Source organism: Alligator mississippiensis, chromosome 3, assembly GCF_030867095.1.
Source record: "Alligator mississippiensis isolate rAllMis1 chromosome 3, rAllMis1, whole genome shotgun sequence".
Taxonomy (NCBI): Eukaryota; Metazoa; Chordata; order Crocodylia; family Alligatoridae; genus Alligator; species Alligator mississippiensis.
Window position 1 is genome coordinate 112190688 of NC_081826.1, and position 14313 is coordinate 112205000.

At 41.5% G+C, this 14313-nt stretch overlaps 1 protein-coding gene across 4 annotated transcripts in view; it reads left to right on the forward strand.

Annotated features, from left to right (window-relative positions):
- Window positions 1-2181: 2181 nt before the first annotated feature.
- The window catches only part of SALL3 (spalt like transcription factor 3), a 27227-nt gene continuing 15095 nt past the window's right edge, over window positions 2182-14313 (forward strand). For 2 of the 4 annotated variants that reach the window (XM_059724296.1, XM_059724295.1), the window contains exon 1: window positions 2182-2839. In XM_059724296.1, coding sequence (XP_059580279.1) covers window positions 2761-2839 — 79 coding nt within the window. In that variant the 5' untranslated portion in view covers window positions 2182-2760. The remainder of the gene's footprint in view (window positions 2840-14313) is intronic. The other 2 variants (XM_059724298.1, XM_059724297.1) reach the window with 2 other exon arrangements.

The window sequence follows — 14313 nt, forward strand, 5'->3', positions numbered from 1 at the left end:
CTGCAGACCGGCCTAACCCGATGCCTCTATAACTGGCCCTCGGCACGCGCAAGCCCCTGCACACGTAAGAGTAGGGAAGAGACCCCGGGCTCGGAGATAGCATCCGTGCGCAGAGGATGGAAAGGCAACACCCGGTATCAGGAGGGGAGCTGGCCACAGGGGAGGCTCCCGAGGAAGCCAGGGCTAGTGTGGCTGAAGGGACTGGACTGGTTTGGCGGGTCGGGCCGGGTCTCGGCCCGCAAGCCCTTCCCGCCCGCCCCTAGGAGAGGCAAGGTGGGCTCTTGGCCCCGCGCTCCCGCCGGGGAGAGGCAGAGCCACTGGAGCAAAACAAAGGAGCGGGGGGAGCAGATCCGAGAGGCTGATCTGTAAATAATATTAACAACGAAAAGCCCCGAAAAGGGGGAAGGGAGAGGGGAAAGGAACTGAACAACTCTGTGTCTGTGTGCGTGTGTCTGTGTGCGTGTGTATGGGGGGGGGGGGGAAGAGTGCCCTTTCCTCGGTGCACTGATGCGCGGGATGCTGAGCCGATCAGTAACGGTGTGGTACATCCTAGCGGTGGCTCCCTGGTATGGGAGCGCTGGCACGCGTGTGTCGGTGTGTGCGTGTGTGAGAGAGAGACAGAGTATGTGTGCGTGCCTGTGTGTGTGCGAGTGTGAGTGTGTGCGCGCGCCTGCGTGTATATGTACGTGTGCATGTGCGTGGCTAGGTGTATGCATGTATGTGTGCGTGTGCATGTGCGTATGTGTCTGCGGGCGCATGTGTCTATATGTGTGCGCGCGTGTACACGTGTATATGTATGCATGTGTGTGCGCGCGTGCATATATGTGTGTGCGCACGTGTATACATGTGTCTGTGCGGTCGTGTGCATGCATGCATGTGCGTGCGTATCTGCATGTGTGTATATGTATATATGTGTGTGTATATGTGTATGTATGTGTGCATGTATGTGTTCGTGTGTATGTATGTGTGCGCGTGTGTATGTGTGTGTGTCCCCTTCAAGGCTCCCAGCAGAGCCCGAAGAGACAACTTGTAGCTGCAATCCAGACAGCGCGGCAGGTCCAGGCGAGGCAGGGACTGGGCGATGCCCCCCCCCCCCGGGGGGCTCGCCATCACACCCCTGTAGGAAGGGGGGGCGTCTCTTTCCTTCCCTCCAATTTAAAAGCAAAGAGGGGGGCCGGGGGAGGGGGCCGGGAGCCGCGCGAGGCGGGAGGCGGCGGGGAGCTGCTGGGGGAGGAGGCGGAGGTGGAGAGCCGGCGGGAGAAGGAGGAGCCGCCGTGTGACCCGCACCGCTCCCAAACTTGAAAGTTTATCTGCCCGAAATCAAGAGCCGCCGCGGCGCGCACAGTCCTCCTTTTACACGGAGAAGGAGGCATCGATTGGCGAGAGCCGGGCGTGCAAAGGCAGGCTCCAGCCCCGGCGAGATGGCGTGAAAGGCGAGGGAGGGGGGTGGGGGTGCAAAAAAAAAAAGAGACAGAGAGCAAGAGAGACCCTTGCAGCAGCAGCACCAGCCACCCCCTCGCCAACTCAGCCTGAGAGAGCCGGCGAGCCCCGAGCGCGGATCGATATTGTTTGCTGGAGACCGAGGAAGTCTTTGCTCATCCCAGGCGCCAGCAGCCCCTGGGCACGGGCAGCCCCGAGCGCAGGAGGGGGGCAGTGTCACCAAAACCAATAATCATCCTCCTCCTCCTCCCAACCTGAGACCGAGCACGGAAAAAACAAAACAAAACAAAAAGACAAAACTAAAAAACCCAACCAAACTTCCTAGCCATGGACAACAGGAAGTGACCGGCACCAGCACCGGGGGAGGCTCTGCTCGGAGAGCGAGAAGCTGCGAGACAAAGAAGCAGCCGGGGGAGGTGAAAAGACACACAACTGCCCCGGGTCTCCTGGGGAGGGGTGAGGGAGGAGGATGGAGGAAGAGCCCGACACGAGACCGTGAAGATCCAAAGGAGCCGCGAAAGTTTCCTCCCTTCCCTAGAAGAAGAAACTCGGAGGCCGGCCCGCAGCCATCCCATGCCATGCCCAGCAACTTGTGGCCCCAGGGAGAAAAACAGGACGCAGGACGAGCCCGCGCCGTGTAGGAAGAAAAAGAAGACGAAAAAGCCGAGGCAGGAGGCAGCCCAGCTCCTGGGGAAGCGGGGGGGGGGGAGGAGGAGAAGGGGGAGAGGCGCCCAGCCCGCAGCCAGTTGCCCCTCGCCCATATGCGGGGCACAGTGCGCAGCCCGCCGCCGCCGCCGCCGCCGCCGCGCGCTTTGCTGCTGCCGCCGCTGCCAGTGCCTCCCGCCGCCGGGCCCGGGGAGCCGCCCGCTTCGGCGGAGTGAGGCGGCTAATTGCGGAGCCCCCCGGCCTTCATTTACATATGCAGCCCGAGGCCGCTGGAGCCGGGCCAATCCGCGCTCGCCCCCAGCACCATTAATCGCCATGCATTATTCACCGGCGTAATTACCGAGCCCCATGCGCGAGCCGCGCCGCCGCCCCAGCCCGCAGCGCCGCCGGCCCCGCACCGCGCGCACCCCGCCCGGCTGAGCCCGCTCGGCGCACGGCTGCCTGGCGGGGACCACTTTGGGGTTTGTTTGTTTGGTTGGCTTTGGGGGGGGGAAGAGGGGGGTTAGGCTCTCCCCCCGCCCCCGCAACTCGACTTTTCTCTGAGACCCCCCCCACACACGCACGCTGCCCCCCCCCACACCCCCATAACCACCTCCTTCCACCTCTCGCTGATGCCTCTGCAAAAAGCAGCAGCAGGCAGCCTCAGTTAGCAGCATGTCTCGTCGGAAGCAAGCGAAGCCCCAGCATCTCAAGTCGGACGAGGAGCTGCAGGCGGAGGTAGTTTCTGAGCACGGTAAGGGCTCTCCCTCTTCTGGCTGGGGAGGGGGGGCGATGGTGCTTGGAGCCGGGGGGCAAGCAGCAGCTTTCCGGGGGGGGGGGGCTGGAGCAGGCGGAAAGCCGGGGGGGTGGGGGGGAAGGAAAACAGCGAGCAAAGAAAAGTTCCTAGTTTCTGCAAGTTTCCCCAGCTCATGTCCTCCGAGCCCGCCCGTCTGCGCACTCCCTCCTGGCCCCAGCCAGCACCCCCGACTCGGTCTGAGGAGCAGCCCCTCTTCCTCCAGGAGGGTGCACCCCCCCAGGGGAGCCCCTTCCTACCCCCTCCTCTCCACTGCTTGCAGGGAAGAACGGGCAGAAATGCCACTTCCCTGCACAGTCCCTTTGGGAAGCTGGGGTGCGGAGGTGGCTGTGGAGAGCCCACCCCAAGTCCAGCCACAGGGACTGACCCCTCCACCCCCATCCCATCCCCTCCAGTGTCTCCCTGCCCCTAACTCCTCCCTCCCAGAGGGGCATGGGACACCCCCTAGACTCTGCTGCCCCAGCAGCCCTGCCAGCGTCCCCTGCTACCTCTAGGGCCTAGAGGTAGCAGGGTTGCGGGGGCAGCAGAGTTGGCCCGAAAAGCCCAGGAGCTCTCTTTTTTTTTGGGTGGGGGGGACTATCTCCCTTAGTGTTGGAGGTACCCCTCCCTCCAGCTCTGGGGCAGGGGGCAGCTTTCTTTCTCTCGCCCCTCTGCCCATTCTGTGCAAGCCCCCCCACCATGCAGATGCACGTTTTTTGCTATTTCTAGATTGCCCAAATGGCTGGTAAACAAGTGTCCGGGGTTGCCAGGAAGGATCTGATCCTTGTCTGTCATTCCTGCCAGGCAAACAACAGTAGCAAGTGTGTTGGGGTTTTTTTGTTGTTTTTTTTTTAATTAATAACCCCCTCAATACTGTATAACCCACTCTAGAGGTCCAGTTTGCAAAGGGATCCCCCAGCCCCTTCTGCCTTGGCCCTGACAACTTCGAGGGCTCCCGCTTGAAAGTTTCCTTTCCCTCCTGGAAGACACTGGAGCATTTTTAGTGTCTTGAGCAGCCAAGTGAGACCCTCTCTGTTTCCTGCGTGCTGCCTAGGCCCCCACGTGCCTGGATTTGAACAGGGGGAAAAAAGCCCCTTCTTCCTAGTGCTTCCAAACTGGGATGTTTTACTAGTTGCATCCAGGGGATGCATATGAAAGTTGGAGACTAGGGAGGATTTTGACTATTGTATGTGAACTTTACAACCTTTAAAGCTTAAGGGCCGTGTGTGAAGCCCCTTCATCAGGTTATAACATCTGTCAGATTGGCGGATCTTCAAGCCCAGGACTACCACCCCCTCTTCTTTTTTTCTTTTTTTTTCCTTCCCTTTCCAGAGTATTGGGAAAGGGGGGTGGGGTGTCTACACAGTCCAGAGAAGGCAGGAAGGGTTTGCTACTACTGCAAAAAAAAAAAAAAAAGCCTTCTGGGTCCTCACAATAACAGCTGAGAAACAAAACACCATGTTCTCCCTTTAAGGAGAGCAGTGACAGTGTAAAAATCATTAAATGGAAGCAAGCAGGTCAAATATATTCTTTTTAATTATGTAAACAAGATTAATTAAGCACAGTGCCCGTTGGGGAGGATTCTTGGTTTTTAAAAAATGTATTTTTCGCATTGTACACTTTTAAGTGTTCAGAATCCTTTTCAGGATGGGGGGGGGGGGGCAAGAAACCACTACTTCATTATGACACTTCTAGTGAGTTAATAAATTGAAGAAAATTGTTAAACTAGGTTTCTGTTTTGTTTTGTTTTGTGAATCTTATCTATGTAGCCATGTCACCCAAGATTAGAACAGGAGATATGCTAAAAAGAAATGCTTGCATATGGTGGGTAGATTAAGGACAAAGAATCTTTTTGTCATGGAAATGGTTTTTTTTTCCTCCCTTTTTTTTTTGGTTTTGTTTTGTTTACTTCATCACATAGAATTTCTCACACTTGGTTTGTTTTGTATTGCCCTCAATGACTACATGATCAAATGAATGGATTTATTTCTGCCGAATGAGAAAGACAGTCTTTCCATCAAAAGGACTACATTGCATCCCAGTGAGGAATTTTAAAGCGTTATTATTGTGGTCCCTGAATAGCTCAAAATCGGCTTTCACAGCAGCCCTAAAATGCAACAATGTAAATACTATCCAGCTTTAGAAGGCTGTTATCAAAATGTGCTATGTTCCCTTTTATTAAAACATATTTTAATTAATAGAGTGAAGCCCATCATAGATTAATAGTTAAGCTGAAGAAGTACTGTTGGTTCTTCACTTTCATTTCAAAATGAGAACAAGGTGAACTTAGTTGAGGGGTATGTAGTGCACATTTGTGTAGTGTTAATCATTTTACGTGTTATACCATGAAGTCCAAATAGTGCTATAATAAGAGGTCAGATATTTTTAAGTGCACAAAGAAAACGTTAGAAACACAACATTTCTTGTCAAGTCGTTGCTTTTCATTTCTATTCACAGTTGTAATCAAGATATTGCCACAGTTCCTGGGCATATTTTGCAACAGGCCAAAAATAGTCTGCATAGGACAAAACAGACAAGGAGCCTATCTGTAGTTTCTAAAGGGAAAACTATTAATTATTCTTTCATCTGTAGCCTTTTAAACATTTTTAGTCAAAATGCTATTTATAGAAATTATTATAATCCCCCATATTAAGTTGAGGAAAGTTATTTATTTAGTATAATAATACCATATTTAAATACCTATATATATATATATATGTGTGTGTGTGTGTGTGTGTGTATGTATATGTATGTATATATATATATATATATATATATATATGGGAAGTACTTACCTTATTATAATAAGGGAAGTACTTTAAAAGAACATATTAAAAGGATTCTTCATGTAACTAAAATAAAGTTTAGAAATAGCTAAAAGAAACCTGACAGCTTGGACAACAGAATAAAAGCTGAACATTGGACAATATATCAGATTATATTGAAGTTTGCCAATTTTGGTGGTGATATTACAATAGTAGTTTTAAAAATGAAGTAAATATTTATTAGTTTAGTTTGTAGTGCAGCATAGTACAACTGAGTTCAAACAACTGAGAAGTCTCAGTTTGGTGGTTTGGTAAGAGACTGTTTGAAAACTGAAGATAACTGACAATGTCATCAGCTACAAATTTACATACAAAATCATTTAAATTTTTTAATGTGGAATGCTCAAATACACTTTTTGTAATCTGGAAGAGAAATGTTTGCAAACAGTTAATAATAATTGCCTAGCCAATTGCAGTGTAGAACAGTGAACAAAAGACTACACAAAACTGTCTTAAGGATGCCATACTGAAAGAAATGATGCAAATCATTTAAACTAGTGGCAGAAGACTTGAAATTACTATAGTTGATATCAGATACAAAATCTTCTTTATATATTTTGAGTAAATTTAATTGCAGATATCCTATGCTTTAAATTGCTATACTACAACATCATAATTCTGAGCTGCTTGTAATCTGTTGATTTAGGCAAAAAGTGTTACTAGAAAACAGAAATATTATAGGCATATTTGAACCAGAACGATGTGTGCTATTAAAGGAAGATGACAATCATTTTTAAAGTAAAAATAATCGAAATTCAGTTTATCTAATGTTAAAAAGTGATTTCAGGATTGTAGAGCTAAAGTTCTAGGAAGGGTAACTATGGCAATTGATGCTTTGGACTTTTTTCATGCTAAGCTAATGGCGAAGATGTATCGTTTAGTTTAGGTGAAGGGAAAATCTTAAAGGAACTATAGAACTGCAGTTTTCTAATATGATTTTGCAATCAGATATTTTGCTTTTTAAAAAATAGATATCATTATAGTAAAGTTTTTTTCTGCTTTGCAAAATGCATAATATATTTTAAACCAATGTATCTTCTTAAGGCTGATGAACTGGAATTGTGATATGTGTGTTTTTTAACATTTAGTAGCGGCAGCTGTTTTTGGAAAAAAATACTGCATCCAGTTATACCAATTCAGTGAGAATAACCATTTTCCTTGAAAAAAAAATCTCTTTTATTTGAGTATATGCAGTAAAGATATATCCTACAACTACAAGGAAAAGTCTGCATATGAAAAAATACAGAGGACACTGTAATGCAATTTAGAAATATAAATAATTGTTTTATCTAGAACATGAAAGGTGACAGCAAGCAATGAGTATACATGAAACTCCTATAATTTTGAAGACATTCCTTCTGAAGAAACTAGACCAGAGATGGCTTTTTTGATTTGGAAAAAAATAACATTTTAAGAGCCAAACGAAGTATTGCTGATTAATTTCCCCTTTGATAAAATGGAACAGTTGATATTATTCACCTATACTTTGGGAATTTTTGCACATACTTCTCGTACAAACTTTGTAACATATATTTGCATCATATATTTTTGATTATGTAGAAAGGCAGCGGGCATAAAATACACGGGTTAACAACAGGAATTATTTAACAAGTTAATTATTTGGTGTGTGCAAGATGATGGGGAAAGTATGCAAAAGTAGGTCAGTTTTCATTGCATGCTGTTAGGCATGCAGAAGTTTTGTCATTGATCTTGAAGCAGACATAAGTGCATTTTTTCTTTGGGAAATTTTTAAGGTGCTTTTCCAAAATCTTCTATAATTAATATCAGCAGGGTGCTAGGATATCTAAATATAGAAGTTCAAAATAACTGATACTTGCCAAAATACGAGAGAAATTCTAATTCTAGAAGAAAGCATTCAAATTTCCTTTTAGTAAGATTTTTTTTTTTTTAAGAAAAAGGAAAATTCAAACAAATGGCCATAGATACTAGCTTTGAAAAATTAAGTCCTGGAAAGAAAATTGTTTGTTTTTTTTCTTTGTATGATTTGCTGACTGATTGTCAAGCCAGGACAAGGATATCTGTAGTCCATCCATTGGTTAAGATGTGAGTCACTTAGGTTTGCTGATAATAAAGCAGATATGACCTGATCATCAAATAGTTAAGTTCTGACACATTTTATACAAAATAAAGCACATATTAAACATACTTTTTGAAATATTTAACTTGTAATCTGACAGTAATTCTCCACAAATTTTTCAGAGGAAGCAGTATCAAATCTCGTTACAGTGGTTAATTTTTGCTAAATCCTGTGTTTCAACATAAAAGGCTAAAATCCCGTTTGCTTTACTTTCACAAAACCATGCTCTCAATGTAATGGGAGTTTTCCATGAATAAGGCCAGCAGAGTGGGCCATAATAATGTGTAGTTTTAGGGCCATGTTTAGCAACAATACTTTTCAAGATAGGTTCTGGTTTGTTTTTTTTTATTTTGTTTGATCAAGAAAATTAGGCTGCAGATTGGAAAAGACAGAAAAATCTTGGATTATAGAAAGCATAAGCTAGTGAAATACTGAATTTTGTTATGTATTTTAAATACATGAGTAAAAAAAGGCATCGGACGTGGGAAGTTTTCAGTTTTGTTCTAATTTACTGTACCCAGTCTGAGTATACAGGTATGGCACACAAGAGAGAGTTTTTTTTCCTTTAGTTTTCTGTTGGGTTTTTGTTATTTTTAATATTGTGCTTCCTCATCCCAGAAGGAAATAAAACTCTTTCCCTGCCCCCCATGATGGGAAAGTATTCCAACATTTTATTGCTAATTGATTATTAGTATATCCTACAGTTTATTGGGGGGGGGGGTTCAATCCAAACTTAAACAGGTTATGTTTAACATTCAGGACCACCTCTTGTATTTTCCGGGCATTGTTGCTCAGTGTACTATAGAGAGTCTGTTTGGTGTCAGTGAAGAGGTGGGAATGCATGGAGTGCCAACAAGCTTCCAAAGGACTCTCCCTGAGGGTGGGTAGTTAGAAGTGCTTTGACAAGGCTTGCTGATTTAACCTTTGCCTGCTTTGCCCTGCCAGGGGTGGCCACTAGATGTCAAGCTCATAATACAATTAGTGCATCTGTGCAGTTGACCTTGGCAGCACGGCTTACCACTCACTGTTCTGTTAAGTGTTAACACTGAATTTGAGTGTTAACTAGAGATCCCTGTGAGTTTGCTACATGCTGTACGGCTTATCAAATGCCCATCTAGTTCAGCACAAGTGTTTACAGTTCTTAAAGAAGGAAAAAAAGGTTTCCTTTTGTACAGTCTTGCATCTTGAACCGCTTAATTAACCCTGCAGGTGCCATAGCACTTTTGTTTCAGTTAATCAAAACAGTCTTTTTATTTCCCATTCCAAGAGGGTCCCCAAAATAGCCCTGTTTGTTAATTCCATTTCATTATTTTATTTCTGTGTGTAATGTTTCAGCAATAATAGGTTTGTGTTGCTTTTTATGCAGCTTTAGTTATCCAGCACAACACTGCATTATAATAGAGAATGATAAATGAGCAAAGTGAACTAGACAGTTAGCATTGGGCTACTTGGAGTTTGATCCTTCAAACATTTAAATGTACACTAGTAACTTCACTTGGAGAAGTAATCTGTTTGACTCCCACATTCATGTGTTCTGTCGTAACGTTCATAACTGTTTGAAGGATTGGGCCCATAATTGGCTTCTCCTATTGGTGGTGCAACTGTTTTGTTTGTTCAGACACTGGTTGATTTTTCTTCTGCAGGGTTAGGTGTTCTAAAATTATTAAGTTTAAGATCTGTTCAACCATAAGCTTTCTGAAACAGGGAAACTATGTAGAAACCCAATATTTGATTTCATTCTTTAGCCTTATGTAATTTTGTACTTTCTATTTCAGTACCAGCTACATTAGAGAGATCAACCTTGACAATGTAAGGATACCTAATAAAAACTTTCTATGTTCCACATTTTTTTAGAATCAACAAATGAAGCATGTTTATATGTAATAAAAAAGAGAGATGCACAAATGTATTTATACATATGTCATAACAGACAGCTGAATAGCTTATAGCATCTAGAAAGTATAACAAAACATCTTATTATTTGATACAATATCCTGCACAGATATTTGAAACAATTTGTGAATGTTGTATCTGTTCCACATCTGTATACATATATAAAGGCACTAGTGTTTTAGATAACTAGTGCTTCACTGCACAGATTAGAAACTACACATGTATTAAACAGAATACAGTTAGTGACTGTGCCACAGGTGGCTGTTACTTAACAAATTCTGAGATTTAGGCTACTGAATAGATCAAACTAAGTATGCCAGGTCAATATGAGTTTTTGCATAGCAAGAGTGCCCTCCACTGTTGAAATCCATATTAACAGCCTTTGTGGCCTGTGAAAAAGGACAGAAAAATTTTCTATTGAGTCTGGAATTTCTTCTACATTGTTAAACACAGTAGGGGTCTCTATTTGTCTCCTCCTGTTTCACAGCTTGGGCTCAGTATGTGATAATTCATCTTTCTTTATGGGATTCAAAGCTATCATAAAGAGTTAAAAAGAAATAATTTGCAAGAAAATAAATGTCTTCTAACAATTTAAGAAAACTTTTTAAAAAGCTTGCTTTTAAGAGGTGAAAAAGCTAAAGGAAAAAGTAATACTTTTCTTCTCGGGGATCAATAAATTATTGTGAGGTTGCTACCTCAAATAGGAAAGCTAAGCTATTTCTGAAAGAAAAAGAAATGTTACTTTTAAATAAAAAAAAACAAATACATTATTAAATAGTTGCCTACTCTGACAATAAATATTGTTCCAAGTCTTGCCACACCACTTTTCAGTGATTAGAAGTGTTATTTATAAGATCTCTTGCTAAATATAAAAATATTGCTAAGAGCTGCTCATTGAACTGTCTATTAACTATGCATGTGAGAGCTTTCTACAGCTAGTTTCATGACTAAATGTCACTTTACCTGTAGCTGACAATAAATGGTATGTTTTCCAGAAATTTCTTCAGCGTTAATATGCTGCTTCCCAAAAAAGGGTACTTGTACTGTCTTTTTTAAATAAATGCATATATATTTTAAACAAGCCAACATTAAATTCTACATGACCATATCTGATTCAGAAAAAGGAGGTCTTGCATCCTTTTAGTGGCAATATATTTAATACTACACATGATCTAAAAAGCTTTAATATTTTTGTTTGACATTTTTCTTGGACTTTTCACAATATATATTTTGAGCTGTAAGACACAAATATTTTAGACTATACTAAACTTAAAAAACGTGTGTTTCACTATTTTGTTTTACCTATTTCTATGGTGAGAATATTTATAATTATGGAAAACACACAAATTGGCCCTGGAACAAAAATAGAGCAACACAATGAATAACTATAGAATATTTCTTTAAACTATAAGAATTCATATATAATATGATTGGAAAAGGTGTTTTATAGGCATTTGTATGCAAAACTAGTTTTAGTTAGAAAAAAAATTTGAGAATAAAGCTGAAACAAATTAGAATAGTTTTGGGCTTCTTTCAAATTGTAAAATGGTCCTACACAAAGTTGGCGTTTGGTTAACGGTGTACATTTTAGGAATTGCTCTGATTAATTTCAATCCATTTCATAGCAGTAAATGGTAGTATCTCTCAAATGTCTATTCTTTTATGTTTGCCCTCACAGGTATTGAAAAGACTTTTTCCCTTCCAGTAGAATTCAAGAAAATAGTCCTGCTATAAGAATACAGGATTACTTGAACAGGATGTATAACCCTGTGTATGTATTGTTCACAGCTGCATCAGTTTTATCCCAAATTTACTAGTTTCCTCATGTAAACTAAGAGTCAGCATACCATATAAGCCATTTCCATACCCTCTCTGTCTGTCTGTCTCTCACTCAGGTCAGAAGGAAGATTTACATTGTGTTCCATATCGGGGTGTATTGCTTGAAGCATGAACAGCATTTGATGAGTACACTTAGTGACACCAGCTAAGTAGAGTTCTCCCCGCATCAACATCTTATACCTCCCATACTGAGCCAGTAGAGCACACACAGGTAGCCAAAGATTCTACAATAATGAAGTAACTTGCTCAAAATATGTTCAGACAAATCCACTCACAAAAAATTCAAAGGGCCTAAGGCTTCAGCTCTTAGAATCAACTTAGCTCTACTGGAGTAAATGCAGTCATGCTGATTTACACCAGCTGATGACCTGGTCTTATTTGTCCTTATTGATGTCTTTTCTGTCACCTGTTTTCCACTATGTAAATATCATATATGATAAGGTCAAGTTGCATATCATGACCATTAACAGTTTCAGGTACCTCTTTTAACTGTGAATCTACTAATAAGAAAAGTAAAATAAATGAGGGGTTAAAAATAACAAAGGTCCTGACTGCTCAGCAAAACTCCCATTCAACTCCCATTGCTTGATTAAACACTACAGGATTTAACCCAATGTTTGTAAAATTAAGCAGCTATTTTATTATTCCAAAAAGTCAATGAGAAAACCCCATTGTAGCAGTACTTTAATTGCTATAAGAAATTAATAGTTTTTACCAGAAATAAATGATGTAAGTACATATTGATACAATCACTTGTTTTAGTACATGAAAGTGTAAAGGGAAGCTATAAAACATAAACAAATTAAAAATAATTTTTAAAATTCTTCCAATAGCAGCACAAGTCCAAACAAATATAAAATTGACTTCTGAGTTTAAAACTGTATCTGTTTAAGGAACATAGCAGCATTCCATAGGATAAAACAGTAAGGTTTAATTTACTATTTCCAATACTGATAATTATAGAATAATGTTATTGATAGAATTTTATTAAATTGCAAAATATACTCTTTTTAAATAACTGTGGACCCTACAGAGGCATCCACTTTTCAGCAGCAGGGAATTACACTTCAGAACCAATGGCACAATATGGCACTTCTTATGCTAATGATCAACACTGAAAATGGCCTAGGAAAGTTGCTACAAAATACCCAAGTACAAATTTGACTCCAATGACTACTCCCCTCCCCCCTGCTTTTTTTTATGTTTACAAATGGCCATTTTCACTTGTACTTTTCTTTTTTAAAGAGTGTGTTTGGGACCTAAAATTGGTTGTTTGCATGATTATATGAAACCCGACAATAAGTGGAATTCTTTTAATGGGTAAATTGCTCACATAAGTAAGGTTTGCAGGATGGGGCCCATAGCCTGTAATTAGATAAAGCATTTTAGTGCTCACAGAAGGTGATGTATAATGGATAGATAATAAAAATCTGAATGTAAGACCAGCAATTCCTACAATTAATCCATGTTGTCTGCCTGCCTGCTGGTAGAAAAAAATGAAGTACTGGGTGGGTTATTTGTTTGTTCTTTGTTTTAAAAAATGTTTCATGGAAACATCAAAATTATCTTCCCCACACAGGGGGTGTTGCTGAGGGGTGTGTGTGTGTGTGTAAAAGAGTCTGTAAATTGCTCTTTAATAATTATGCTCAAAGTAATCATTCTGAATTCTTTTTAAAAAGCTAGGATGTTTGCACCTAGGTCTGTAGTTTGAAACCATATTTCCAATATTTATCCTGTTGTTTTCCGGAGGAGGCAGGAATGGTGTATGATTGAAAAGGAAGAGATGCATGTTCCAGTTATTTAGGGCCCAAATCTTCTCCCACTGAAGTCAGTTGGAGCCTTCCCATCAACTTCAGTAGCAACAGGATTGGGCCCAGATTGCATGAGAAATGTGCTTTATTACATTTCGTATTTAAACCCAAGAAGTCATATTTGAAATGTAAAATCTTCTATTGCTTAAGTCATGTATTTAGTGTAACAGGCTAGTTTTCATGTTATGTTACAGTGTTGGTAGTATCTCAAAGTAGTGTGTGCAGTGGCATAAGAATCTACTGAAAGATGATCTGTCTTTATTTATTAATTACCACCATCTAAATCACAATGCTGTCTCTAGTTTAGAAATAAAGTTTGCTTTGCCCTACTGAGAATGTTTTTACATTTGTATTTAGGAATTATTGTACCTTGCATAGATTGCACTTCAAAATTTATAATCGTATTGAATGGTTATATTATCCTTTCACAGCATCTGACGGTGAAGTGAGTTCAGGCTCCCAGAAGCATAAGCATCTCTGATTCAGTTAGTCTATAAGGTGCATCTCCACCTGCCTTCTGCTTGGCTTCACACTAACACCATTATTACCTTTGTATATTGTTTAGCATCTTTCCCATAATTAAATCTGTTGTGTAAGATTATTCAGAAGAAGGTCTCCTTATTGGCAGGAATTAGCAATATTTAGTTGCTATTGGGGGAAATAAAACGGGTTAGAAACTGTTAATAACTGCCCAGTTTTGCTCCACTCAGGAAAAAAAAAATCTCCTACCCAAACTTCCAGTTTGTTTGGAATTGAGCACTGGAAAAACTTCACAAATTAATCTCACCAAGACTCAGCTCCGAAGTCCTTACTCAGGCAATACTCCCATAGATGTCTGGGTTCTCAGTTAGGACTAGAGGATCAGGCCCCAAGACTGTAAAAATGTAAATCTGTAATGTAAATAAAGACTTGTTTGAATTGTCTTAGCTCAGAAAGTCTCTAGAGAAAAGATTTGCTAGAATATGAATT